This window comes from Sus scrofa, chromosome 5 (assembly GCF_054392235.1).
Source record: "Sus scrofa isolate SSC_HxYL_T2T_F1_AM1 chromosome 5, Sscrofa_HxYL_maternal_Yorkshire_Landrace_v2.0, whole genome shotgun sequence".
NCBI classification, from domain to species: Eukaryota; Metazoa; Chordata; class Mammalia; order Artiodactyla; family Suidae; genus Sus; species Sus scrofa.
In genome coordinates this window covers 71,268,580-71,296,568 of record NC_139387.1, presented here as the reverse complement: position 1 = coordinate 71,296,568, position 27,989 = coordinate 71,268,580, and the positions used below count along the sequence as shown (strand labels likewise).

The following is a 27,989-nucleotide window of genomic DNA, read 5'->3' as shown; positions in this document are numbered from 1 at the left end:
CCTTCACGGTGCCTCCATCCAGCTCTCCAGACAGTCTTCATGCAACAACATTTATTGAATACCTGCCTACTTGCTCCAAGCGGGACACTGGGACACTGGGCTAGATCCCAAAGATACATAAATGAACAAGACTCAATTCCTGACCACAAGGAGCTCACAGTCTAGTTGAAGATGCAGACACAAATGAACGAGAAAGTAAACGCAACATCCACACTTCCATAGATGTTATGGTGTGCTGCGGGAGTCCAGGGGAGAGGGGAGCCATCAATTCTGGGGAAGACAAAATAGGATAGAAGCCTTCGCAGAAGTTGTGCTTTCTGAGCAGGGTTCTAAGGGATGCATAGGAGTTCTCCAGCAAATGGTGGGGGAGGCTTCCAGGCTAAGGAAATAGCTTGAGCAAATACACAGAGTTACAAAGGATGTAGGGCAAAGGCACCAGGGTGTAGCTCCATGGGAGCCTGGGGCAGTGAGGCCGGAAGAGTTCTAGGACCAACCGGGAATGGCCAAGCCTCTACTGCTCTGGGCCGCTCCAGCCCCTGCCCTAGGGAGACAGGGAAGGGAACTGCCTAACAACTAACCAAGGGGGCTTTTGGGTGGGGTTCCCCACCCCAGTTCAAGAAGAGGAGCAAACGTCTGTCACTGGAAAGTGGCGTGGAGGGTCATCCTGGGGCAGAGGCCAGTCATCCTTGGGAAGGAAACGGCGCATGCCTTTGTGTGCCCTTGTTTGTATTTTGTTCTGGTCGTCAGTTGTTTCCTAGGAAAGTTCTTTGTCAAAGCTCCAAGTTTGGCTTGGCCGATCCAAGGGAAAAAAAAAACTTGTCTGCCCTTGGGTGGGGAAACCAGAGTGTTCTCAGGGCATAGCCACTGGGCACAGGGCATGAGCCAAGGTGATGCTGGCCCCTGTTCTCCAGGCCATTTCCATAGCCCCTTACCCACCTGCTTCCCTCCCCCACCAAAGGCAGCTGGGAAGCTGGGCAGCTGGACAGGAAGCCCCAAACAATTCTTTAATCCTGACAAGGCCAGTCTCTGCTCACCAAGGGAAGTGCCTGCCTCCGGGAGGGGACAGTGTCCTTCCCTCTCAGGGCTCCCCTAGAGGGTGGGCAGAGGACCCGGCAGCTGCCGAGCCTGATGGAGCAGGGCAGGGGCCCAGGGTGGCATAGGCAGGTGGAGGGGCTGACAAGGCCGGGTTGGCAGCAGGGCCTGGCGGGGATGAGGAGGGGGATGCGGGGTGGGGGCAGAAACGGGAGGGGAGGGAGGAGGGTGGAGTGGAGGCCACTTCCTGGGCACCCCTGCCCCCTCGGCCTGGAGACCAGTATCGGCTTCGGAACCGCCGGAGCAGCATGAGGAAGGTGATGACCAGGAGGTCAAAGATGAGCTCGGCCATCTCCACCACAGACAGCACGGAGGAGCCGAACCACAGGCTCCACTGGCTGCCCAGGTTGGAGAGGAGGGTGACCATCTGTGCGGGAGAGAGGCACGCTGACCATCAGCAGAGGAGCCCCACCCTATCAGCCACCCAGCTCGGCCTCTCATGGCCCCCGGGTCCCTCTAAGCCACAGTGGGGCCGGCTGACACTGAATCTGTCTTAGGGGCCTTTGCCCCATCATCCCATCACCCGGCACCTCCTCCCGCAGGACTTCCCCTCCAGCCAGCACCCTTCTTCTGACCCCCCCAACCTCACCCGTGGTCCTCCTTCCCTTGGTTCTCAACCTTCAAGGCCCAAACCCTCTGACCCCTTGCGTTCGAGGACAGCCACCTTGCTAAGCCCCCCACCCCCACCCCCAGAGCATCCCAGGCTCAGGGAGGCGGGACGCACCGTGACAGAGGGGGACTCGGAGTTGGTTTTGTAGTTCAGCTCCTTGAAGAAGATATTGACTTTGGCAACTCCATTTCTTTGGAGCGAGGGAGAGGGTGGGAAGAAATGGCCAAGTGTTACCTTCTCTGCTGTTGGAAATGCCCTCCTCCAATCAACGGGAGCAATTCCTCTCCCCAGCTCTGTGTCCCCCCCGCCCCTCCCCGCCCCCAAGATTCCTTCCCTGGGCCTGGGACCAGGATAGGACTGACCTTTTGTTCTTGATGGTGTAATTGTTCTGTCGAGACAGCATCTGGAAGACCCAGTCCTGGGACAGGATGGGGGTGTCAATACGATCACCCGCATACTTTTCAGGCTTACAGGGGTGGGGGTGGGGTCAAACACACCCATACAGATATGCCCAGAGAAAACCACAATGTTACACACACACACTTTACCTGCGATGTCACTGAGGGCCATCGGGAGTACCCAGCAGAGAGCTTGTAGGTGGTGACGCTGGGGATGGAGAAGGGCGCTCAGTGATGGTGGTGGGGCTCTCCCACTGGGAGGCTGAGCTGAAGACCCTGTGTTCTCCCCAGCCAAGCTCACCTGCATGGCTTCCGACACTTGGTGAAACAGCCCAGGCGGTCAGAGGAGAAGGCATCCTGGAGCTTATAGTAGCAGTAGCCTGTGAGTGCAGAGAGGTGCCCACTTTCCTAGGACCCTTCAGGTTCTCCACCCCACACCCGGGGGGGTCCCAAGATCCCTGGCACCCACTTCACAGGAGTATTACGGAGCACGACAGTGAGGCCTCTTGAGGGGCAGCACCAGAAAATGTTAAAGAAATTAAGCTAAGTCCAATAAAAAAGAAAAGCAACCAGGACACACCTCTGCAAAGATGTGTAGGATATGGACAAACATTTAAAAGTGAAAAGGAGGAGTTCCCATCGTAGTGCAGCGGAAATGAATCCAACTAGGAACCATGAGGTTGAGAGTTTGATCTCTGGCCTCGCTCGATGGGTTAAGGATCTGGTGTTGCCATGAGCTATGGTGTGGGTCACAGACACAGTTTGGATCCCAGCTGTGGCTGTGGTGCAGGCCAGCAGCTGTAGTTCTGATTGGATCCCTAGCCTGGGAACCCCCATATGTTGCAAGTGCAGCCCTAAAAAGCAAAAAAATAAAATAAAAATAAATAAATAAAGTCAAAAGGACATATAGGAACAATTTTTGGGTAAGAATAATGAGCTTAAACTACAATGAGATATCGCTTCACACCCACTAGGATGGCTATCATTTTAAAAGATAATAACAAGTGTTGGTGAGGATGTCAAGAAATTGGAACTCGTCACTGCTGACGATGTAACATGGTACAGCCACTGTGGAAAAGAGTCTGGCTGTCCCTCAAAAGGTTGAACACAGGAGTTCCCATTGTAGCACAGTGGTTAACGAATCCAACTAGGAACCATGAGGTTGAGGGTTTGATCCCTGGCCTTGCTCAGTGGGTTAAGGATCCAGCGTTGCTGTGGCTGTGGTGTAGGCCAGCGGCTACAGCTCCTATTAGACCCCTGGCCTGGGAATCTCCACATGCCTCAGGAGTGGCCCTAGAAAAGGCAAAAAGACAAAAAAAAAAAGAAAAGAAAAGAAAAGAAAGATAAAAAGGTTGAACACAGAATTGCTCTATGACCCCGCATTTCCACAACCAAGAGAACTGAAAACATGCCCACACAAATATTCATAGCAGCATTATTCACAATAGCCAAAAAGTGGAAACAACCCAAATGTCCATCAACTGATGACTGGATAAAAAAATGTGGTCTATCCATACAGTGAATGTTATTCAGCCATGAAAAGGAATGAAGCACAGATGATGCGACAAAGTGGATATGCCTTGAAAATATTATATTAGGGAAAAGAAACCAATGACAGGAGTTCCCGGGTGGCTCAATGGGTTAAGGACTCAGTGTTGTCACTGTTGTGGCTCCAGTTACTGCTGTGGTGCACGTTCGATCCCTGGCCCGGGAACTTCCGTGTACTACAGGTGTGGCCAAAAAAAATAGTAATAATAACAATAACCCAATGACAAAGGATCACTTATTGTATGTTTCTGTTTATAAGCAATGTCCAAAATAGGCAAATCCAGAGTAGATAGAAAGTAGATTAGTGGTTATGAGGAGCACAGGGGAGGAGGAAGGGGGAACTGTGGGTGCAGGGAATGGGGAGCTTAGAGGTTGCTAATGGGAACAAAGTTTCTTTTTGGAGTGATGAGAAGATTCTAAGATACACCTGTGGCATACGGAGGTTCCCAGGCTAGGGGTCCAATCAGAGCTGTAGCCGCCGGCCTACACCACAGCCACAGCAATTCAGGATCTGAGCCGCGTCTGCAACCTACACCACACCTCACGGCCATGCCGGATTCTTAACCCACTGAGCGAGGCCAGGGATCGAACCTGTGTCCTCACGGATGCTAGTCAGATTCGTTTCCACTGAGCCATGACAGGAACTCCCCAAGAGGGTTCTCAAGTGATTGTGACAATTATTCTACAGCTCCATGACTGCTGAAAATGAAAACTATACAATACAATTGCACTGTACACGTTCAATGGGTGAGTTATCTGGGGAACTGAGTTATCTCAATAAAGACATTACCAAAAAAGGAATAATGGGACCATGGATTCCTCCTTCTCCCCTCTTTCCCAAGTTCTCAGTAAAGTTATTTTTTGTCATTCTTTCTTTCAGTCACCCGGTCCAGAAGTCCTTCTTCATTTCTGACCCAAATCTCTCTGCCTGCCAGGGCTTATATAATTAATTACACAATTAATCTTTAATTAGGAAGAATGGGAAGCAGCTAAGTCCTTCTCTCTGGGGAGTCAGCAGTCTTTAAGAAACTCAGCAGAATGTGTTTCCAGCCAAGTTCCTCTCCCTCATCTTCATAGCGTCTCAGCAAACAGCGCGACGCTGTTTTTCTCTCTCTCAGGAAATCTGTTCAAAAGTCACAACCACTTAGCAATCACTGTTTGGGGGTCAAGGGAGCAGCGTCCTGGGATTTCATGTCTGCCCTCTGGGTCTTGGCTCGTTCATCTGAGAAAGAAGCCAGTCAGGCCAGACGGCCTCTGCCTGTCCCTCCAGCTCTGATGCGTCGTGAGTCTCTAAGGCCAGAGAAACAGCAACCCGGAGGCTGAGGCTGCAAAGCGCAGGCAGGAGGAGAGCTGAGAGCAGCAGAGCCAGGGAAGAAAGCAGGCAGAAAGAGGAACAAAGCAGAGCCAAGACAGCGCTCAGCCCTCTAGGGTCTGCCATGCCCCCACCATGTCCCCTGGGAGGGGTCAGCCATGCCAGGGAAGGCCATGTGTACCAGAGACGCGCCTCTATTGTCTAAGTCTCATGTTTGGGATTTTCTTTCCCTCTCAGCTTCTGAGCACACAGCTTTCCTGCTGAATAACTCAGCTGCAGAGAAAAGCAAAAGGGATCAGTCTGCTCCTAGATCAGGGTAAGGAGTAGGTGCCAGGGCCCTCCAGATTCTATGAGTGTGCCCTCCTGTAGGTAAAACATTCTTCAATAAGCAATTCCGGAGTTCCCATTGCAGCTCAGCGAAAACAAATCTATCATCCATGAGGACACAGGTTCAATCCCTGGCCTCGCTCAGTGGGTTAAGGATCCGGCATTGCGTGAGCTGTGGTGAAGGTCGCAGACTCAGCTCAGATACCATGTGGCTGTGGCTGTGGTATAGGCCAGCAGCTACAGCTCCGATTCGACCCCTAGCCTGAGAACTTCCATATGCCATGTGGTGGCCCTAAAAAGAGAAAAGAAAAAAAAAAAAAAAATTCCAGGAGTTCCCGTCGTGGCTCATTGGTTAACAAATCCGACTAGGAACCACAAGGTTGCGGGTTCGATCTCTGACCTTGCTCAGTGGGTTAAGGATCCAGCGTTGCTGTGAGCTGTGGTGTAGGTCGCAGACGCAGCTCGGATCCCGAATTGCTGTGCCTCTGGCATAGGCTGGTGGCTACAGCTCTGATTAGACCCCTAGCCTGGGAACCTCCATATGCCGCGGGTGCGGCCCCAGAAAAAGGCAAAAAGACAGAAGAAAAAAAAAAAAAAAAAAAAAAAAAAAAAGGAAGAAATTCCAATCTGGAATTGGAACTGCCATACCTGCTCCTGTTGAACTGATACATCTGGACATTATAGAACATTCATAAAATGGAAGGCGTTAGGGAATGACATGTCAGCCAATGCTTCTAGTATTTTCGTCCTGCACCCAGTGCAGCCTTGCCAGTGCCTGACACCAGCTCCCTGGGCAGTGGGCTGGGAAGCCACAGGCACAGCGGACTGAGTGCAGAAGCCGGGGAGCTCTCCCTCACGTGCTCTTCCTTCCTTTTGCTGCAAGTTATTTTTAAATGGGGCCACCCCATTATAAATGCACAGAAGCCAACACAGAGGAAGACCGCGAGGGAGGATCAGAGGTAGAAAGAGACAGAGCGGGAGAGGAAAACGGCAAGGGGCCACATCAAAGGGCTGGACAACAGCAGTCAGGGGGAGAACCCGTCAGAGAGCACGGGAGCCAGAAGCCTTCCCCACAGCCAGGGCACTGGGGGTGCAGGGCTCTCAGGAGAGTCCTGGGGGCAGGTGGTGGGGGCCAGGCCTCCCGCAGTCTCACCCCAGGAATTATGCTTCCTGTAGTCACAGAACTCCATGCCCGGAGGCAGCGGGTAGAAGATGTAGGCACAGCCACACTCCTTGACCATGTTCTGCTGGAAGCAGGAGTGGATACACACCTGGAGGAGGGGAGAGGGAAGGGGGGGGGTCAGGCCTGCCCTCCCCCCCACAGGCCTGATTGGCACGGGAGGGGAAGACATACCCATCCCAGACCCCACAATGCGCCGCCCCCACCTCTTTCCACCGTGCCCATCACCCCCCGCCAGCTCTGGCTGACCCACCCTGCAGGCCCGGGAGATGGTCGCCGTAGAAACAGGCTGGGCCTCACCTGCTGCGTGTACTTGGAACCGTAAAGGTTCTTCACAGGGACCTCGCTGCCATTCTTGGTGCAGTCACTATAGTCGCCCCCAAGTCTGTCCACGGCTTCCTAAGAACCCAGAAACACTGAGAAGTCAGAGGTCAGAGGTCAGAGCAAGGTGGGCCAGGGGTCTTCCTGACCTCTGTCTTCCCACAGTCCCGGGTTGTACATCCTAAGCTGCCACCTCTCTTATTTGCCTGTCCTCAGGGCTAGTCCAAGGACCCTGGGCCCAGAGCATCTACCCTCTGAGACCCTAAGCACATCAGGACCCCTTTCAGCTCTCTTGCCCCAGATCCCTGCTTCCTGATGCCCCCTCGACCAGGCCCCTCGCCCATGCTTTCTGCCCCCGAGGACCTCCACACACTCAAGGCCCAGCCTGCACGACCTCTTCAGGTCCTCTGGCTGTCACCTCTTGGGCCCTCTCCAATCTGAGCCTCTCTTCCCGGCCTCCCAGTCAGCATCCTTGCCTTGCTCATGCTGATGGATGACTCCACACCAGGCCGCAGGTTAAAGCCACCATCGTCCATAAAGGCAGGTTCATCCTGCCCGTGCACCATCACCCTGGCCCCGGTCACCGTGGACAGCAGCGGGATGAAGTCATTCTGCTCTGTGCGCAGCGTCAGGGACAGACCTGGGGGGTATGGAGGGAACAGGGTGGGGGAGGTTTGGGATATGCATCAGGGGGTGGAAACCCATCTTTCCACTCTGCCTAGTCTCTAAGGCTCCAAGAGCAGAAAGACCTGCAAATGGAATGGCAATCCTTGAACTGGGTTCCAAGGGGGGGGAGGGAGGCAGAAAGGACCAGGACAGGATTCCTTTCACGCCTGGAATGGACTACGTGGTACCCAGAGGGAAGAAAGAACAGAGAGGATTTTTCCAGGATCGAGGTGGGCATGCTGCAGTGAGGCCCTGAGCACCCCTAGGACACAAGCTCAAGGTGGGTAAATGTGGCCGTGCAGGGCAGGGAGTGGGGGGCTGGGCAGAGGTCGGGGACCGCTCACCATTGTTGACCCCCGGCATGGAGGACATCCAGAGGTTGGAGCTGTTCTTATCATTGAAAGTGTAGCAGTTCCCATATATCGGGTGATGGAAGTGAGAATAATTCCTATCCAGGAGAGAGAGCCAGAGGGAGTGGGGTCAGAGGGGAAAGTGCAGGGGGTCGGGAGAGCAAGACTTTCAGAGCCCTGTGTTTCCCGATCACCTACTATGTGCCAATGCAGTGCTGGGGGCCTTGCCCGAGCCCCCTCAGTCACTCCATGGGGCATCAACACCACTTCACAGAAGAGGAAGTACAGGCTCAAGGTCACGTAGTTGCCCAAGTTCACATAAGCAGCAAGTGCGCGAGGACTCAACCCAGGTCAGCTACGTTCTAGCCCAGGCTCCTGCCACCAGGCCACCTGATCTCACTGGCCTTGTGACCTCTCAGATTGCGTGTTGCACTGCAAACTCTTGCAGCACCCCTAGCTTCTCACACGTCTAAATCTTCGTTCCCCATTTGGATTATAATCTCCTTGAGATTACAGGAGCCACATCTCATTCATGTCTGAGTCATTTCTGGGTTGATAGCATGGTTCTTGGCATATAGGAGACATGGGGAGGAGGTTAATAAATGGTTGAGAAATTAATGAAGGGAAAGGAACAGAGGGACAGGATGAGAGTGAGACCGGTGAGCAGGAGCTTCGAAGACAAAGATCAGATCCGAGGGCAGGAGCGGGACCTCTCACATGAGCATGCCTCCCACTGGTAGGTCCAAAGCTGGGCTGGGACAGGTTAAGGAACAGAGAGAAGGGAATCGCAGCTTTGTGTTGCTGCAAGAGGAATACAGTTTGACAGCAAATCGCAGGTTCCCCAACAGGGAGGCTGTGCAGGGCTGTAGCCAGAGTCTCGGCGGGAAGAGAGGGGATCTGTGTTCTAACTACCCTGCTATCTTGGAGCCAGTGATAGGAGCAGGGACAAGAGGGGGCTTTGGCCTAGGATAGGCAGAGGAGACGGAAAGAGAACTAGGAGAGGGAAAAAGCCTGCATGGAGACCAGGAGTGGGGCTCTGGCTATGCGGCCTGGAGCAAGTCATTTTTTTCTAAGCTTACTCTCCTCATCTGTAAGATGAGGAGATTGGAACCAGATGATCTTGAACACTCCATGGGCCCTGAAGAACAAAAGCACAGGGGTGTGAAATACTGGTGCACATTCTGGGAAGGGTTAGGAAGTCAGCATTTCCAGAGCACAGGCTGCACTCAAGCAGGGATGGAAGCAGAGGCAATGGAAAGGCCAGAGACCAGTCCTGCAAGGTGGGTGAGCCTGCACAGAGGAGAGGGACAGGGACAGGGTGAGAGATGCACACTGTGGGCTGTGTACAGCGGGTGGAATCAACGGAGTGGGTAGGGCAACATGGGTGAAGCTTAAACTCATAGAACTTAGTTTAAAAAGTAAAAGGCATGCAATCCCTATCAAATTACCCAGGACATTTTTCACAGAACTGCAACAAACAATCCAAAAATTCATACGGAACCACAAAAGACCCAGAATTGACAAAGCAATTCTGAGGAACAGAAACCAAGCAGGAAGCATAGCTCTCCCAGACTTCAGGCAATATTACAAAGCCATAGTCACCAAGATAGTGTGGTACTGGCACCAAAACAGACAGACAGACCAAAGGAACACAAAAGAGAACCCAGAAAGAAACCCAGACACCTATGGTTAATTAATCTTTGACAAATGAGGCAAGAACATAAAATGGGAAAAAAGACTGTCTTTTCAGCAAGTATTGCTGGGAAACCTGGACAGCTGCATACAACTCAATGAAAAGAGAAAACACCCTCACACCAAGCACAAAAATAAACTCCAAATGGCTTAAAGACTTAAATATAAGACAAGATACCATCAAACTCCTAGAAGAGATCATAGGCAAAACATTCTCTGACATCAACCTTAAGAACATTTTCTCAGGTCAGTCTCCCAAAGCAACAGAATTAAAAGCAAAAATAAACCAGTGGGACCTAATCAAACTTACAAGCTCTTGCATAACAAAGGAAATCAAAAAGAAAACAAAAAGACAACTTACAGAATAGGAGAAAATAGTTTCAAATGATGCCACTGACAAGGGCTGAATCTCTAGAATGTACAATCAACTTAGACAACTCAACAGCAAAAAAGCCAACAACCCAATGGGAAAATGGGCAAGAGACCTGAGTAGACATTTTTCCAAGGAAGATGTATGGATGGCCAACAAGCACATGAAAAAATGCTCAACATCCCTGATTATTGGAGAACTGCAAATCAAAACTACCACGAGATACCACCTCACACTAGTCCAAATGGCCATCATTAGTCAGTCCCCAAATAACAAATGCTGGAGGTGGTGTGGAGAAAAGGGAACCCTCCTGCACTCTTGGTGGGAATGTAAGCTGGTACAACCATTATGGAGAACAGTATGGAGATATCTTAGAAATCTATACATAGAACTACCATATGACCCAGCAATTCCACTCTTGGGCATATATCCGGACAAAATTTTCCTTTAAAAAGACACATGCAGAGTTCCCGCCGTGGCTCAGTGGTTAACGAATCTGACTAGGAACGATGAGGTTGTGGGTTCGATCCCAGGCCTTGCTCAGTGGGTTAAGGATCCGGGGCTGCCATGAGCTGTGGTGTAGGTCAAAGACGCGGCTCAGATTGGACCCCTAGCCTGGGAACCTCCATATGCCGCAGGAGTGGCCCTAGAAAAGGCAAAAAGACAAAAAACAAAAACCAAACAAACAAAAAAAGACACATGCACCCGCATGTTCATTGCAGCACTATTCACAATAGCCAAGACATGGAAACAACCCAAATGTCCATCAACAGATGAATGGATTAGGAAGATGTGGTATATATACACAATGGAATACTACTCAGCCTTAAAAAAAATGCCATTTGCAGCAACATGGATGGAACTAGAGACCCTCATACTGAGTGAAGTAAGTCAGAAAGAGAAAGACAAATACCATATGATTATCACTTATATCTGGAATCTAATATAAGATACAAATGAACCTTTCCACAGAAAAGAAAATCATGGACTTGAAGAATAGACTTGTGGTTGCCAAGGGGAAGGGGGAGGGAGTGGGGTGGATGGGGAGCTTGGGGTTAATAGATGCAGACTATTGCCTTTGGCATGGATTAGCAATGAGATCCTGCTGTGTAGCACTGGGAACCATGTCTAGTCACTTATGATGGAGCATGCTAATGTGAGAAAATAGACTGTGTACATGTTTGTGTAACTGGGTCACCATGCTGTACAGTAGGAAAAAAAAAAAAAAAAGAAAGTGAAGAAAAAAAAAAAAAGGCCACATGAAATGCGTAACACACCACCATCTATTCCGCATTACAAGACACTTGGTAAGAACCACACAAAGAGAAACACATCAAGCACATTATGAGAATATATAAGAAGCAGTATAACACAATGGTGAGGAACATAAACTACTTGTACTTGAACCCTAGCTCTGACAAGTGTTAGCTGAGGGACCTACCCAGGTACTTGATCTCTCTGTGCTGCAGTTCCTCATCTGTAAAATGGGAATAATAATAATAGACCTTTACCTCACAGGGATACTGTGTGGATTAAATTACCTAGAAGAAGAGTGCTTAGTAGTTAGGGAGAGCTATATAAATTTGCTATTAAATAAGAGTATAGGGATTTGGGGGTTCCCTGGTGGCCTATAGTTAAGGACTCCACATTATCACTGCTGTGGTTCAGGTTACTGCCGTGGCACAGGTTTGTTCCCCGGCCCAAGAACTTTTTGCATGCCGCAAATGCAGCCAAAAAAAAATTTTTTTTAAAGACTATGGGGATTCATTAGGACAGCTAAAAGTGGAGTTCCTATAGTGGCTCAGCAGAAACGACTAGTATCCATGAGGATGTGGGTTCAATCCCTGGCCTTGTTCGGTGGGTTACAGATCCAGTGTTGCCATTTGTGGTGTAGGCCACAGATGCGGCTTGGATCTGGCATTGCTGTGGTTGTGGTATAGGCCAGAGGCTACAGCTCCAATTCAACCCTTAGCCTGGCAACTTCCATATGCCGCGGGTACAGCCCTAAAAAGAAAGAAAAAGAAAGGAAGGAAGGAAGGAAGGAAGGAAGGAAGGAAGGAAGGAAGGAAGGAAGGAAGGAAGAAAGGAAGAAAGAAAAAAAGAAAGAAAGAAAGAAAGAAAGAAAGAAAGAAAGAAAGGAAGGAAGGAAGGAAGGAAGGAAGGAAGGAAGGAAGGAAGGAAGGAAGAAAGAAAGAAAGAGAAAGAAAGAAAGAAAAAAAGAAACGAACAGCAAAAGGCAAAAAGACATGATACCAAGGGGAGGATGTGGAGAATTTGCAACCCTCACACACTGCTGGTGTGTAGAATGGCACAGCCACTTGGGATATAAAAAGGCATGGCCACTTGGAAGACAGTCCAGCAATTCCTCCAAACGTTAAATAGAAAATTACTATATGACCCAGCAATTCCACTCCTAGGAATCTACGTAAGAGAAATGAAAATACATACACACAAAGACATGCACAGGAAGGCTCACAGCAGCCTTATTCATAATAGCCCCAAAGTGGAAGCAACTTAAATGTCCATCAACTGCAGAATGTGTAAACAAAATGTGGCATATCCATACAATGGAATACTATGCAGTCATAAAAAAGCATGAGTGACTGGTACATGTTGCAACATGGATGCACCTTGAAAATACGATGCTAAGTGAAAGAAGCCAGTCATAAAAGACCATATATTGTGTGATCACATTTACATGAAATGTCCCCAGTAGGTAATCCATAGAGACAGAAAGTAGATTAGTGGTTTCCCAGGCTTGGAGGAGGGGAGGGAATAGGGAGCAGGAAAAATATTCTAAAATTAGAGTGTTAGGAGTTGCACAGTTCTTTGAATATACTAAAACCCTGAATCATATACATTAAAAGGATGGATTTTGTGGTATGTGAATTACATCTTAATAAAGCTGTTATTAAAGAGAAGATCGTAGGAGTTCCTGCTGTGGCTCAGCAGGTTAAGAACCGGACTAGTATCCATGGGGATGCAGGTTCAATCCCTGGCCTCGCTCAGTGGGTTAAGGATCCGGCATTGCCACAAACTAGGGCATAGGTCACGGATGCAGCTCAGATCTGGCATTAATGTGGCGTAGGCCAGCAGCTGCAGCTCTGATTCGACCCCTAGCCCAGGAACTTCCATGTGCCACAGATGTGCCCCTAAAAAGAAGAAAGAAAAAGAAAAGATCATAGAGAGAAGGGCAAAGGTATTGGGATTATGGGGCAGCAGAAGGCTGAAACAGCCATGAAAAATCACTTCAACTTGACTCCAAAGGCCATGAGAGACACTGATGGATTTTAAACTGGACTAACTGGGATAGTTAAGTGTAGCAAAGTGCAAGCAGAACACAGGGATATAAAGCAGAATAAAGGGAGGTTACAATAGCCCCGGTGAGAAATGATGAGGCTCTGAACTGAGGAAATGACCTAAGCGTCAAGACTGAGATGAACTGTGGACTTTCCGTTGATGGGGAGGTAGGAGCCCGGGGCCAGGCAAAGTGAGAGAGGGTGATGAAGAGGCTTGATGGCAGGTGGGGGCTGACCCAGGCTCAAGTGCTGCTATTGTCTCACTTTCCCGGTGGTAGCTTCTGCTCTCAAACAAACACAAAAGCCAGAGACAGAAACAAAAGTGTGCTCCAAGTGACGGGTGGGGGCAGAAGCAGGTGACACCTGGCCCTGCTGACATTCTCCAGGGACAGGGGGTTGCTGCCTCAACCCCCTTCCTTGGCCAGGTAAGACGCCTGAACTGAGTAGGGAGGGGCCTCGGCAGTAGGAGGGGCCAGGGGCTGCAGAAAGGGACCTCCCTTACTCCTAGCCTCTCCCATCCCTCAGAGTGCTGGTAGCTGCCATGACCCCTCTGCAAGGACATTGTGAGAGGAGATGTGACTGAAAGAATGCCTGGAGGGGAGTAGAGTAGGGAGGACCCTTGGCTCGGGCCGGCCTGGTGTCCTAGGACAAGTCACTTCACCTGTGTGAGTGTCACTTCAAATGAGTACTGAGATTCAGCACTCGCTGCAGTTTACAAAGTGCCCTCCCTTTCCGTTGTTATTTCATGCAATTGGAGATGGACGTTATCATCTTCACCAGGTAAGGAAAAGTGTCAGAGTTCCCCGGTGGCTCAGCAGGGTAAGGATCTGGCACAGTTCAAAATAACAAGGATTTTTCTTTCTTTCTTTCTTTCTTTTTTTTTTTTGTCTTTTTGCTATTTCTTGGGCCGCTCCCATGGCATATGGAGGTTCCCAGGCCAGGGGTCTAATAGGAGCTGTAGCCACCGGCTTACACCACAGCCACAGCAGCGGGATCCGAGCCGCGTCTGCAACCTACACCACAGCTCACGGCAACGCCAGATCCTTAACCCACTGAGCAAGGCCAGGATCGAACCCGCAACCTCATGGTTCCTAGTTGGATTCGTTAACCACTGCGCCACGACGAGAACTCCGGATTTTTCTTTCTTCTTTCTTTTCTTTCTTTTCTTTCTTTCTTTCTTTCTTTCTTTCTTTCTTTCTTTTCTTTTCTTTCTTTCTTTCTTTCTTTCTTTCTTTCTTTCTTTCTTTCTTTCTTTCTTTCTTTCTTTCTTTCCTTCTTTCTTTCTTCCTTCCTTCCTTCCTTCCTTCCTTCCTTTCTTTCTTTCTTTCTTTCTTTCCTTTTTTTTTTTTGTCTCTTTAGGGCCAGACCCGCAGCATATGAAAATTCTCAGGCTTGGATGGAACTAGAAATTCTCATACTGAGTGAAATAAGTCAGAAAGAGAAAGACAAATACCATATGATATCACTTATAACTGGAATCTAGTGTACAGCACAAATGAGCCTTTCTACAGAAAAGAAGCTCATGGACTTGGAGAATAGACTTGCGGTTTCCCAGGGTGGCGGGGGGCGGGGGTGGGGAAGTGGGAGGGATGGGGAGCTTGTGGTTAATGGATGCAAACTATTGCTCTTGGAATGGATTTACAATGAGATCCTGATGTGTGGCACTGAGGACTATGTCTGGATACTTACATCGCAACATTACAATGGGAGGAAAAATTATGTATACATGTATGTATAACTTGGTCCCCATGCAGTACAGCAGAAAAAAAATACATATATATATGTGTATATATATATGTATATATATATATAAAAGAAAGTTCTCGGAGTTCCCATGGTGGCGCAGTGGTTAATAAATCCAACTAGGAACCATGAGGTTACGGGTTCGATCCCTGGCCTTGCTCAGTGGGTTAAGGATCCGGCATTGCCATGAGCTGTGGTGTAGGTCAAAGACGCGGCCGGATCCCGCGTTGCTGTGGCTCTGGTGTAGGCTGGCAGCAACAGCTCCCGATTGGACCTCTAGCCTGGGAACCTCCATATGCCACAGAGAGCTGCCCTAGAAAAGGCAAAAAGACCAAAAAAAAAAAAAAAAAAGAAAGAAATTCTCAGGCTAGGGGTTGAATTGGAGCTGTAGCTGCTGGCCTACATCGTAGCTCACAGCAAAGCCAGATCCTTAATCCATTTAACCCATTGAGCGAGGCCAGGGTTTGTTACCTCTGAGCCACGATGGGAACTCCTTTCTTCTTCTTGATGTACCACAAATGACTCAGGCGGTGACTAGCGCATAGCCCAGTCAAAAATATTTGTTCAATGAACACTGAATGAATCTCATTTCCCCCTACTTTATGAACAAATAAACAGACTCTGAAGAGTGACATGAGGAGTTCCTGTCGTGGCTCAGTGGTTAACATATCCAACTAGGAACCATGAGGTTTCGGGTTCGATCCCTGGCCTCGCTCAGCGGGTTAAGGATCCGGCATTGCCATGAGCTGTGGTGTAGGTCGCAGATACAGCTCAGGTCTGGCGTTGCGCTGGCTGTGGCGTAGGCCAGTGGCTACAGCTCTGATTAGACCCCTAGCCTAGGAACCTCCGTATGCCATGGGTGCGGCCCTAAAAAGATGAAATAAATAAAGAGTGACGTGAAGCACCTAGAGTCGCATGGATTGGAAGGAACAGAGTCAGAGCAGGAACTGGGGGTCAGTCGCCCACTCAATCCATGCTGTGTCCACTACGCTACTACTACCTGTCTCGTCTGCGAAAGCGGAGCAGGGGGCCAGATGATGTTCCAGGCACTCTTGAGGTTGAGGTTAGTTAGTGAGAAAGAGGCCTGGGCAAAGTGGAGAACCAGGCATCCAACCCTTGGTTTCTCAAAGCCAGATCTCAACCCCAGCCTTCCCAGAGAAGCCATATGAGGCTGTCATTCCCAGATCCAGCCCTGCAGAAGTTTGGACCTGAGGTCAGTGCTGCCCTATCCTCCCCACAGGCATTTCTTTAGTCAACAAGCACTCCTGGGTGCCACAGGTGTGGGGCCTCAGGCTGGCCCAGAAAACCAGGCCAGAGGGACAGACTTACGCCTCATTGCAGGAGACCTGGTTGAAGCGACAGGCGAAGATGAATTTGCCCAGTGCATCCTCCTCCAGCGACGGAGAGGTGTCCCGCCGTCTGGACAGAATGTTGATGTAGTGGAAGCGGTACCACTCCCTCACTGCATCCACCCCGGATGAGTACGTCTGGTAGAAGCAGTCTGATTTGTTCTGGTTGCACTGAACACAGAGACCAGAGCGTCAGAGGGCCGGCAGCAAGGGTAAGCAGGGCAGGGCCAAGGTCAAGGAATGAGTGTTCTGAGGTCCTGAGGACCAACAGGTAGGATTGGGAGCTGGGAGTGGGAAGGAACAGAAGGCAGAGAGAAGCAGAAGCCTGGAGGAGAGCAGACCCGGAGAGCAAGGGACTAGGAGAGTGGCAGGTAGGCCAGGGAAGAGACTGGGAGCTGCACACACCTCAGGGTCGTGTATGAAGCCTCCGAGGAGAATGGAACAAAGATTCTTCTCCCCATTTCACAGATGGGAAAACTGAGGAATCAAGTAGTTCATCCCAACAGTAGAGCAGGGACTGGAACCCTGGCCTCTAGGTACCGTGGTCCACTCTTACTAAAAGGACTTGTCTTTCTTCTCCATGCCTTTTTTTTTTTTTTTTTTTTTTTGTCTTTCTGTCTTTTAGGGCCATACTGGCAGCATATGGAAATTCCCAGGCTAGGGGTCGAATCCAAGCTGCAGCCGAAGGCCTACGCCACAGCCACAGCAAAGCGGGATCTGAGTCACGTCTGCGACCTACACCACACCTCACGGCAACGCCAGATCCTTAATCCACTGAGGGAGGCCAGGGATTGAATCTGTGTCCTCATGGATGCTAGTCGGGTTTGTTAACCACTGAGCCACGACAGGGGAACACCCCATTTGTTTTTTGTCTCCTTGTCAGTGCCTCCCTATTCTCCATCTTAGGCCGGTGGAGCCCCAGTGCCCCATCACACTAGAGGGTCCCAACCCAATACCACTGGGAGGACTGAATTCAGAAAGATGCATTTTTCACAGTAGATCCGACTTCCCGCCCCCATAAACGTTCTCAGAGGCTGCCAGCGAGGACCCTTCATAAGCTGGCGCCCAGAGAGATGTTATTTAATTTTATTTTTCAAACCTTATTTATAGATTTAACTTATTTATTTTGCCAGCCCGCGGACGAGGTCTGCCTTGTACCACTGCGGCGGAGGCGCGGTCGGGAAAGAGCAGAAACATGCTCTCTGGCTGAAACAGTGGGGCGGGGCCTTCCCCGAAGATGGGCGGGGCCTTGGCGGGGTGGGGCCTTACCAGTTGGAAGCCGATCTTCCAGTCCTTCCTGTTCACCTGGGGATTGTTGTCCCGCACGCTGCTGGAAGTGGCGCTGCGAACTCTGCGGGCCGAGTGGGGCGGAGCCGGGACCGTCAGGCGCTGCAGAGGGTGCGGCAGGGGCTCCCGCAGGTCTCGGCGGAGGCGGGCGTGGGCCACGAGAGTGTTGGAGGAGTTGTACTTGTACAGGTCGAAGAGTGTCTGCTCTGTGATACGGTCCAGCTCTTCCAGCTCCTCTTTAATTTCCTTGTACCTGGGAAGGGCGATGGCTAAGGGTCCGACTAGGGGGCGGCCCCGAGCCAATCCCTGTTTCCCCCGCCCCACGCCCGGCCTTGGTTTCCCCGTCTGTAACCCGTGAGGCGGTTGTTCCCAGGGAAGCCTGCGGGGAATAGTTCTGGGGTCTCCTGCACTCTTTGGGGGCAAGAGGGCGTGTAGAGAGGTGTGTCCGCGGGGTAATTGGAGGCGACAATGAACTCCAGCGGTGACAGCGTTTATTGCAGCAAGTTTATCATAAGGGAGAGGCGGGAGGCGCTCTCCTCCCACTCGCCCTGGCCTGAAAGGGAACCCGGAACTTGTCTGCCCTTTCCTGGGGGGGGGGGGGCAGGCAGACTGGGCCCAGACACTTAAACCGACCCACGATGCGCGGACCACCCCATGCTATCCCCTTAGAGTGGCCTTTTGGCCTGTCTGCCACTTGACACTTTCTAAAGCAACTGCACTTCTAGACTCTTACCAGGAACTTTAAAAATGCCAATGCCAATGCCAATTCCCCTCCCCCCCATCACCACCCCCGCCCCGCCTCTATGCCCCCATATACCAAAGACAGTTTTTCAGAGTTTTGGGTGGGGCCCAAACACCTTAAGTTAAACACTGCCCAGTATAAATCGTCACATTCATTTTTCTCAATATGGGGCTTATTATCATCTCCATCATGATAGAATCTACTAAAGCAAACACCTAGAACTAATAAACAAGGTTGCAGGATAAAAACCCAATATACGAAATTAATTGTATTTCTACATACTAGCCACAAAAATTGGAAAATGAAATCACAAACACAGCACCACATTAACATATGTTGCATATGGGAGTTCCCGTCGTGGCGCAGTGGTTAACGAATCCGACTAGGAACCATGAGGTTGCGGGTTTGGTCCCTGCCCTTGCTCAGTGGGTTAAGGATCCGGCGTTGCCGTGAGCTGTGGTGTAGGTTGCAGATGCGGCTCAGATCCCGCGTTGCTGTGGCTCTGGCGTAGGCCGGTGGCTACAGCTCCGATTCAACCCCTAGCCTGGGAACCTCCATATGCTGTGAAAGCGGCCCAAGAAATAACAAAAAGAGAGAAAAAATAAATAAATAAACAATAATAAAAAAAACATATGTTGCATATGGAGCATAAACAACAGCAAATACTGGGAATAAATCTAATGAAAGGTGTGCAAGACCTCCACACTGAAAATCCTGCTGAAGCAAACCAAAGACCAAAATGAAAGAAGGGAGCTGTGGAGGTCATGGATCAGAAACTCGTGATGCCTCCCAAACGGCTCTTTAGTTTCAACCCAGTCCCTGCCAAAGCTTCAGCAGACATTTTGGAAGAAATTGACAGGCTGATTCTAAGATTGATATGGGAATCCAAAGAATCTAGAAGGGCCAATTCGGTTTTGGAAAAGAAGAGCAAAGTTGAGTACTTACACAAACTGACTTTATGACTATAAAGTCACAGTAATCAACTGCATAAGTCTTATGGAAGAACAGACAATAGATCAATGGAACAGAAGAGAATCCAGAAATAAACTCACACATATATGGTCAACAGATTTTTTTACCAAAGCACCAATTCGATTCAATGGAGAAAACAGTTTTTTAAATAACAGATGCTGGAACAACTGGATACTGAGTGGAAAACAAACAGAACCTCAACCTCTATCTTAGTCCGCACAAAAATCTAGAACGTATAGAACATAGATACCTTTGTGACCTTGGGGTAGGCAAAACTTCTTAGATTAAAAAAATATCGAAACATGAAATACCAAAATATAAAAACTTCTTACAAATCAACAAGAAAAAGATAAGTTGTTTTAAAAACGACCCCCCCAAATATGCACACGGTCACTAAACACAAGAAAATGTGCTCAACATTATTAGTCCTCGGGTAAATGCAAATTAAAACCATAATGAGGTACAATTTAACATCCATTCAGCTGAAAGTAAGAGACCAATAACATCAAATATCAGTGAGAAGGTGGAGCAACTGGAATTACTGTTGATAGGAGTCTAAAATGGTACAACAGGAGTGTCCGTTGTGGCTCAGTGGTTAATAAACCTGACTAGCATCCATGAGGACACAGGATTGATCCATGGCCTTGCTCAGTGGGTTAAAGATCTGGCATTGCCACGAGCTGTCGTGTGGGTCACAGACGTGGCTCGGATCCTGTGTTGCTGTGGCTGGGGCGTGGGCCGCCAGCTACAGCCCCAATTCGACCCCTAGCCTGGGAACCTCCATATGCCTTGGGCGCAGCCCTAAAAATACAAAAAAAAAAGAACGGCAGTAAAAGGAAAACTTATAGGAACTAAGTTCCAATCAGCTTTCTATGCTCATTTGCCAGCCTCACCACTTTTTGGATAGTTAGCCTGAAAGTTACTTTTCTCTGTGCCTCTGTTTCATCATCTGGAAAATGGGAATATTAATAGTACTTGTTGCATGGTGTCGTTTTAAGGGTTCAGTGAGTTAATGTATGAAAAGTGTTGAGCAAAATAGCTGGCAGAGTAGGCAGTGTATAACTGCAGCTATTGTTTTATTGTCATGACTGTTCTTTAACAAGAGCAATAATAGTAAACTATTTTTTTTTCTTGTTTGCTTTTTTGGCATATGGAGGTTCCCAGGCTAGGGGTCGAATCAGAGCTACAGCTGCCAGCCTATGCCACAGCCACAGCAACATTGGATCCAAGCCGAGTCTGCAACCTACACTACAGCAACGCCGGATCCTTAACCCATTGAGCGAGGCCAGGGATCGAACCCACTACCTCGTGGTTCCTAGTTGGATTTGTTTCCGCTATACCACGATGGCAACTCCCAATAATAAACTATTTTTGGAGAAGAGAAAGCCAAGGAGACATAGGAGCACTGCCCACCACTTGTCTGCCTTGTGACTTTGTGGGTTTGTTTTTTTTTTACTTTATTTTTGGCCACACCCATGGTATGTGGAAGTTCCCGGGCCAGGGCTGGAAACCCAACCACAGCAGCAACCCTAGCTAAGGCCCAATCCTTAACCCGAGGCACCACACAAGAACTCCTGTGACTCTGTGGAGCCTAAGACTAGATTCCAGTTCTGACTCCTCCACCTGGGTAGAGTGACAGCTGGGTGACTTTGCAAAGCTTTTAGGTTCTCAGAGCCTCCGTTTTCTCCTATGACTCTGGGGTGATATTTCCCTCCTTATCCGGGGAGCTTGTTACGAGTATCAGATTGTGACAATGGCCTTTGCAAACCACAGCAGGGTTACTGCTGTCCCAGGTGCACCTGAACTGATGGCCATCGGCAAAGAAAGAGGGGACGTCTTTAGAGATGCTTCAAAGAGACGGAACCAGGACTGGGGAAGAAGTTACAAGTCTCCAACAACATGTGAGGTTGCTGACAGGAAGGGGTCCATCACTGGGAGGGGGAAGGGTGCCAGATCTAAAAGTCTGGGCTTTCTGGTCCCTGCCAGACCTGCCAAGACAGAGCCTGCTTTCCCCCCAACCCCCTAGCTCAGAGCCTTCCCCTCCCTTCCAGCAGCTTCTCTCCTTGCAGAACCGCCTCTCTCCTCACTGCCATGTCCCCTGCTCTGCCAGATATCTCTGGGAAGGAAGATTCCATGACCTTCTCTGTTCAGGAATGCCCAGCTCCTCAGAGCCTCCTTGCCTGTCCGCTTGCACCTCTCACAAGCGTCCTATCTTAATGCATCTATTTCTTGCCCGTCCTCCAAAAGTAAATAAATAAAAAATAAAAATAAAGAAAAATGCCCAGCTCTTCCTTAGAACCAGCTTAAATCCCTCCAAGGACTGGACAAAAAATATGTTCTTGGGCTCTGTTTTCCAAGGATGTGGATTTGTCCCACCCTCTCCTTTGGTGAAAAAAAGCCCTTTATTAGCCAGAAAGAGGGGACTGCCATTGGAGACCCCTCTCACTGGACTCTCTTAGCACCTCCTTGCTCAGCTGAAGGTCTTCAGCCTGGTGCCCTTTCCTGGCAATTGCAGAGCAGCCCAGAACACCCCCTCTTCCTCTCCCTCCCCACCTGCTGGCCATACCCAGCTACTTGCAGGGGGGCATCTGGTCTCACCTAGCCTCAAGCCAGGGATCTTGCTGGGTTCTTCTATCTCATCCACAATTTCCAGCTCCTCCCCTGCATCCCCTTCCCGGGTCACCCATCTCACCTCTGCCTCCAGCACCCACGCCAGCCAGCAGCATGATTCACTCTCAGGTCCCCACCCACCAGGCTGTATTAACCTGTCCACCCACCCCTGCCTGTCTCCTGGAACAGAAACCAGCAGCTCCTCCCTCCTCACTCCTTCCTCCCCAACCCCCCACCAACTCCTGCTGCTCTTCCTCACAGATTCCCACCAGCCCCCCAACCCTGGATGCCTCTCCCTCGCCTCTCAAAGTGCAATGAGGGAAAGAACTTTGAAATCAGACACACTTGGTGTGGGACTCAGTTGCTGACCTAAGATGCAGTGGCTCCTACATGGGGAGGGGGTGGTTTTTGAATCCCAGTCTCACCACCTGCTCTCTGTGTGAACTTGTGCAAGTTACCTAACCTCTCTGGGCCTCAGTTTCTTCATCTATAAAATGGGAATAGTTCCTGGTATCTACATCAGAAGTCTGTTGTGAGGAGTAAATAATTTATACAAAATTTTAATTTGTTTGTTGGTACATATAAAGACTTATTTTTCTTTCTAGGGTGGCATCCTCGGCATAGGGAAGTGCCCATGCAGCTGCTGGCCTATACCACAGCCATAGCAACGCGGGATCTGAACCATATCTGGGAGCTACACCACAGCTCATGGCAACGCCGGATCCCCGACCCACTGAGTGAGGCCAGGGATCAAACCCACATCCTCCTGGATACTAGTCGGATTCCTTCCCCTGTGCCACAATGGGAGCTCCCACATATTAAGTCTTAGAGGTGTCAGCCATTATCATTGTTGACATTTTTTATTATTTGCTATTTGACCCTGCTCAGATTACTTTACGTCCATTTCCTCATCTGCAAAATGGAAATAATAATGCCCACCTCCATGGACTTGTCAGGATTAAGTGAGATAGTGCTTAAAAAGCACAGGGTTGGAGTTCCCATTGTGGCACGGTGGTTAACAAATCCGACTAGGAACCAAGAGGTTGGGGGTTCCACCCCTGGCCTCGGCTCAGTGGGTTAAGGATCCCGTGTTGCTGTGGCTGTGGCATAAGCTGGCAGCTACAGCTCCGATTGGACCCCTCGCGTGGGAACCTCCATATGCCACAGGTGCGGCCCTAGAAAAGACAAAAAGACAAAAAATATATATATATATAGAAATAGAAATAAAATAAATAAATAAAAAGCACAGAGTCAAGCACAGAGTAGGTGTCCAACATCCTTCCCCAGCCCTAAGGAGCCTCCCTGACTCCCCTCCTTTCCAGGGTGCTGGGTTCTCTCCCCACCAAGTCCTACGGGAGTGGACATCTGCCTCCCGGCCCTGCAGGCTCCAGAGGCCTGGGTTCTGGTTTTCATCCCCTGGGGCTTTTTCCACTACTGTCCAGGGCCCTGCACCCAGCAGAACCTTAGAAAGTATGCAGGCCTCAACACAGTCACCCCTGCCCTGTCCATCTCTCACCCACATCATTCAAGCGCAAGTATTTATTGAGAACCTACCACCCCACTCGGGGCCTGCCTGCCCTCCCCTCCCTTCTGGCTCGAGGGTGGGGTGGGGATGGGGTGGGGGTGGCGGGAGGGCTGTCCTTCCCCCTCACCACAGCCCCAGGGGATGAGGGGTGGGGGGGAGTGGGGGAAAGATCAGGACAGGGAAGCGGGGAGGTTGGGAAGAAGAGAAGCAAAGCCGTGGGCACCAGGGGAAGAGAAAGAAGGCAGAGAAGGCAAATAGAAGCAAGCTCAGCAATAAGAGGGAAACATCTGAGCGGAAACGCCATTGATTCCATGGAGTCCACATCTTGGGGATTAAGAAGAGGCCAGGGGTTTGCAGTCAGGCAAACAGAGGATGAGTCACACTGAGCTCCTATCTCTGTGACCTTGTGCCTTACTGCTCATTGCCTCAGTTTCTTCAAGTAGAAAAGAGGGATAAAAATAGTACCTACCTCATAGGATTGTTGGAAGAATTAGAGATGCATGTGGGGAACCTGGCCGTGTCTGGCGCATGAGGTAGCTTCTTAGTATCTGACCCCTTAGCCTGGACCTCATTAGGGGGTCAATCCGTGAAATGGCCCTGCATTTTTTTCTCTGCAGGACAGGATGTCCCAACCCTTGTTAGTTCATGACACACCTTCGGACACAACAGAGTAAGTATATGGGGAGCCTCCACCCCCCCATGTGTGACCAATCTCAGTCATCCACCATCACACGCACACCTCATCTGTTTGCTCACACGTACACTCAAGCAGGCACACACACGCATGCTCATAAATCTCATACCCCTTGAAGGCAGAGACGTTCACTCACGATTTTTATTATACCTATCACAGTGTGCTCGTTATTTGTTTATATGCCTGTCTCTTACATGCCATCTTATCTTTCAATAACACCTGGTAAAGTACCCGGCCCTCAGCAACGATTGAATGAATTATCGAGGGACCCATTTGCTGGGTGCCTGAACCGTGTCTGGCCTGCCGCGGGTGTCCCAAGGTGTGGCTTGACTGAGTAAGGACACAGGAGAGGTGGGTATAAACACTCAACCAGGCTCTCCTTTCTTCTCCATGGTTACCGCCTCACCCCCCACTCCCATTTCCGGACCAGAAATTGGCAAAGAACAGTGATGAAACCCAAAACTTCAAGACACACCCAAGCACGGAAAAGTCAGGCACCTGGGCAGGTGGACTGGGCAGGCCGCAGGGTCACCTGGGCCTTGGGGGAAAGAGCCTGCCTAGGGCTGCCTCTATTCAGGCCTGTTCTCCACCTCCAGCCTCAAGATTCACAGATAGCTTTGCCACCAGGCCTCCCCCCAACTTTGCTTTCTCCAAAACAAACTCCCCTTCTAAACCAAGAGCAGCCTACCAGAGCCTAGCCCCTACTAGCTCCCCACCAACTCCCCCTCCCCCGCCCCAGCACCTGCAGTGGCTTCCTTGCAGAATCTCCATCAGATTCATCTCCTGACCTGGAGGAGGAGCTGATCCCTACCCCGCCCTTCCGAGTTATCAGCATCTTGACCTCATCAGCACTCTCTCCCACTTGCCGGAGGATGAAGAGGCCAAGAGGAGGTTGCTGTCCCACAGGCACTCTCTGGAGAAGCCTCGGGCAGTAGGAAGTCTCCCCAGGGGTAGAGCAGCCAGCCCATCAGGTCTGCGGGGAGGGGGGCAGGAGCAGGGCGGTGCTTCCTCTCCCACCCCTGGGTCTGAGCATCTGCCAGCCCAGTGGGCACCCAGGTATCCTCTGAATCCCCTTCCCAGAGACTGACCTGTAGGGATTGAGGGTGCAGATGGTGACGGCAGGGAAGACGAGCTTGTCCGAGTTGAGGTTGATGTTGAGGCTGACAGGGTAGCTGAAGTACTCCTCGAAGAGCAGGCCGAACTGCCAGTACATCATGCCGAAGGTGCAGAGCCAGAGCACGGCCCAGAAAGCCGTCTTCATGCGGTTGTGCTGGGAGCACACCAGGCGGATGGCGCCGTGGATGGTGGTGTTGTTGCAGAAGAACTGGAAGAGCTCCCGGTAGGAGCGGTGGAACTCCAGCAGGGCCTCCTCCTCCTCCGTGGGCAGCGGGGGGGCCGTGGGTTCGGGGCCCGGCCCCGGCTCCTCACGCTTGTCTCCCTTCATGAGCCCTGGGTGGGTTGGGGAGGGCGAGGGTCAGGGCTGAGTTCTGGGCTCTGGGTGCCCTTCATCCATCATCATCCGGAGCCTAGAGCTGGGCTGCTCCTGGCCAGGCCCTCATCCACCCTTGAGCCCACCCTCCCCTGCCCCTCCCTCCCTCCTTCCTAAGAGCCCGCTGACCTGCTGGAGTTGGGGCCAGAAGAGCTGGAGCCGGGCTTCCCTGGAGTGGCCTCTCTGTTGCTTCTCTGATAAGGCCGCCTTTTGGGTTCTGTCCTAGACACCCCCTTTCCGTCTCCCCTGCCGTCTGTCTCTGCCTGGCTTAGTCAGTCTTCTTTGCTCTTCTTCCTCCAGATCTCTGTGTCTTGGCTCCTCTGTCTGTCTGTCTCTGTCTCCCTCTGTCTCTCTGCCTCTCCACTCTCTTCTTCCTTGCCTGCCAGGATCTCTGATCCTACCTCCCGTCCTCTTCTTCTTCACCTTGCCCCCTCTCAGGCTGGGCTCTCTCCTCCAGTCTCTGGCCCTGACCTCAGGCTGTGACTTGACTCCCTCTCGGTTCCAGGGACTGCAGGGCTCCAGGAGGTCTGGGCTGCCTCCTGCTCCCCACTCCCAGGTTGTGGCTGGACTGGGACTGGTTCCTTTCCAGTTGAATCTGGCAGCCCAGCCTCTCCTCCCCCTCACCTGACAGGTGCAGCGGCCGGGCCGGGGAGCCCGCCCGCCGGCCAGGGAGCCCGCCCGCCGGCCAGGGATGGAAGCGACAGAAGCCTCATTAGCATCTCAATTAAAGGTGAGCCAGGCAGGGGGAGGGGCAGAGGAGGAGCCTGAGCTGAGAGCTCTCCACTGGGAGGAGGGCTCCTGAGGGCTGGTGACCTGGAGCCCAGGGACTGGGGAGTGATGGGGAGCTGGCCGCCAGGGAGACAGAACGGCAGGCGAAGGTTAGAGATCTTGAACCTGGAGAGAGATCTTGAACACAAAGCCAGGACGGCAAAGCCAGGAAAAAGGACAAGTCAGGATGAGTGAGACTAAGGTGGAGGGACCAGGAGAACAGGGAAGGCAGGAAAAGGTAGACGGATGGAGAAGGACTGGCGGGTGGGGGGGGTGCGGGGGGAATGGAGGAGAAGCAGAGAGGAGAGTGAGGGGGAGGGAGCCACCCCCAAAGGGATTCCCCCATCCCTGGCAGGACTGCCGGGAGGGATGCCCCCAGCAGGCTTCCAGGAGCCAGGTGCCCTCCCTGGGGAATCCCCCCAGGGGCACCCCTGGGTCAGCTTCACCCCCAGGTCTTGGAAAGGAAGGAGCAGGGGTATCTGGGAACACATCCTGGCCCCTGCCCACCAGCCTGGTACTCAGCCACAGCACCCCCTCTGCCTCTCCCACTGGTCCAGCCTCTTCCCGCTGGACTCCTCACCACCACCCCTACCTTGTCCAGCCCAGGGAGGGGCCCAGGTGGAGCTGGGGGCTGGGCGGAGCCCTGGGACATTCTGTTCTTTTTTACACCATTGGCTGCCAGGTCAGGAATGTGTAATGTCCCCTGTTGTGGTCACGAGGTTGCAGGAATGTGTACTCAGAGACAGGGGCCAGGCAGGGAACTTGGGTAGAGCCCTGGAGCTCTGGGAGCGTCAGGGACAGGCCCTAAGGAGGCAGGGAGGATGTGGGCCTCACGGGGAAAATCAGGAGGAAGAGGCTGGGCCTAGTCTGACTCCACGTCACCCCTGGAAGGAAGGAAAAGCTGAATATGGGGGCTGAGTTTTTCCTCCGAAATCTCTGTCCAAGACAACCTAGCAAGAGAATAAAGAGTGAAGGGCCAAGGAGTCAGAGAATCGGGCCCAAAAAAAGGTCCCAGGAGGCACAGGGACCCAAGCACACAGCCCAGGTGAGAGATCTGTCACTACGGCCATTCTGGAGGCAGCCCAGAGCAGGGCGGGTTCACTAGCTTCTCCCTGCGGAAGCAGATCTGGGGCGTGCTGACACGAGCCCAGCCTGAGCACTGATGCAGCCCCATGGGAGAGGACAGGCCCTTGATGTCATGAAGACAAGGATCCTAGTGACAGAGATGGGAACGGAGTATTCAGGGAGCCTGAGGGCGGGGTGGGGGGAGAGGCACTCACCCCGGGAGACTCAGGAAGACTTCCTGGAGAAGGTGGCATCTAGATGGGCTCAGGGTACAACCCGGTCTCCTGTGGCTTCTTACAGTGACAGCTGATGTCAACCAAGATTCCAAATCTGTCCCATTCCTTCCCTGACACCTACTGGGGACACGGTGCCTGGGAAGGAAAACGCTGGATTTTTCTTCATTTTCCAGATGAAGAAACTGCCCTCCACAACGATAAGGCGGTTTTCTGTGTAAAACCAAATAGCAGTAGAGTGAAGAAGAGAAATAAGAGTTCCCGTCCTGGCGCAGTGGTTAACGAATCCGACTAGGAACCATGAGGTTGTGGGTTCGGTCCCTGCCCTTGTTCAGTGGGTTAAAGGA

At 51.1% G+C, this 27,989-nt stretch overlaps 1 protein-coding gene and 1 long non-coding RNA gene across 5 annotated transcripts; one reads left to right on the top strand and one right to left on the bottom strand.

The window, feature by feature from the left end:
* Window positions 1-36: 36 nt before the first annotated feature.
* Window positions 37-26,275, bottom strand: SCNN1A (sodium channel epithelial 1 subunit alpha). 4 transcript variants are annotated; one of them, XM_021091106.2, is made up of 13 exons: window positions 26,201-26,275; window positions 25,176-25,536; window positions 17,527-17,797; window positions 16,238-16,428; window positions 7,799-7,902; window positions 7,265-7,428; window positions 6,768-6,866; window positions 6,441-6,558; window positions 2,402-2,480; window positions 2,251-2,308; window positions 2,065-2,120; window positions 1,817-1,892; window positions 37-1,459 (listed from the first exon to the last, which is right to left on the bottom strand). In XM_021091106.2, the coding sequence occupies exons 2-13, from the start codon at window positions 25,529-25,531 to the stop codon at window positions 1,079-1,081; spliced, it is 1,953 nt and encodes a 650-aa protein (XP_020946765.2). In that variant the 5' UTR covers window positions 25,532-25,536; window positions 26,201-26,275; the 3' UTR covers window positions 37-1,078.
* On the top strand, window positions 25,289-27,955 carry LOC146403438 (uncharacterized). Its single transcript, XR_014803914.1, has 3 exons — window positions 25,289-25,426; window positions 26,208-26,306; window positions 27,819-27,955. It is a non-coding gene; the product is annotated as an uncharacterized LOC146403438 (long non-coding RNA).
* The last annotated feature ends 34 nt before the right edge of the window (window positions 27,956-27,989 follow it).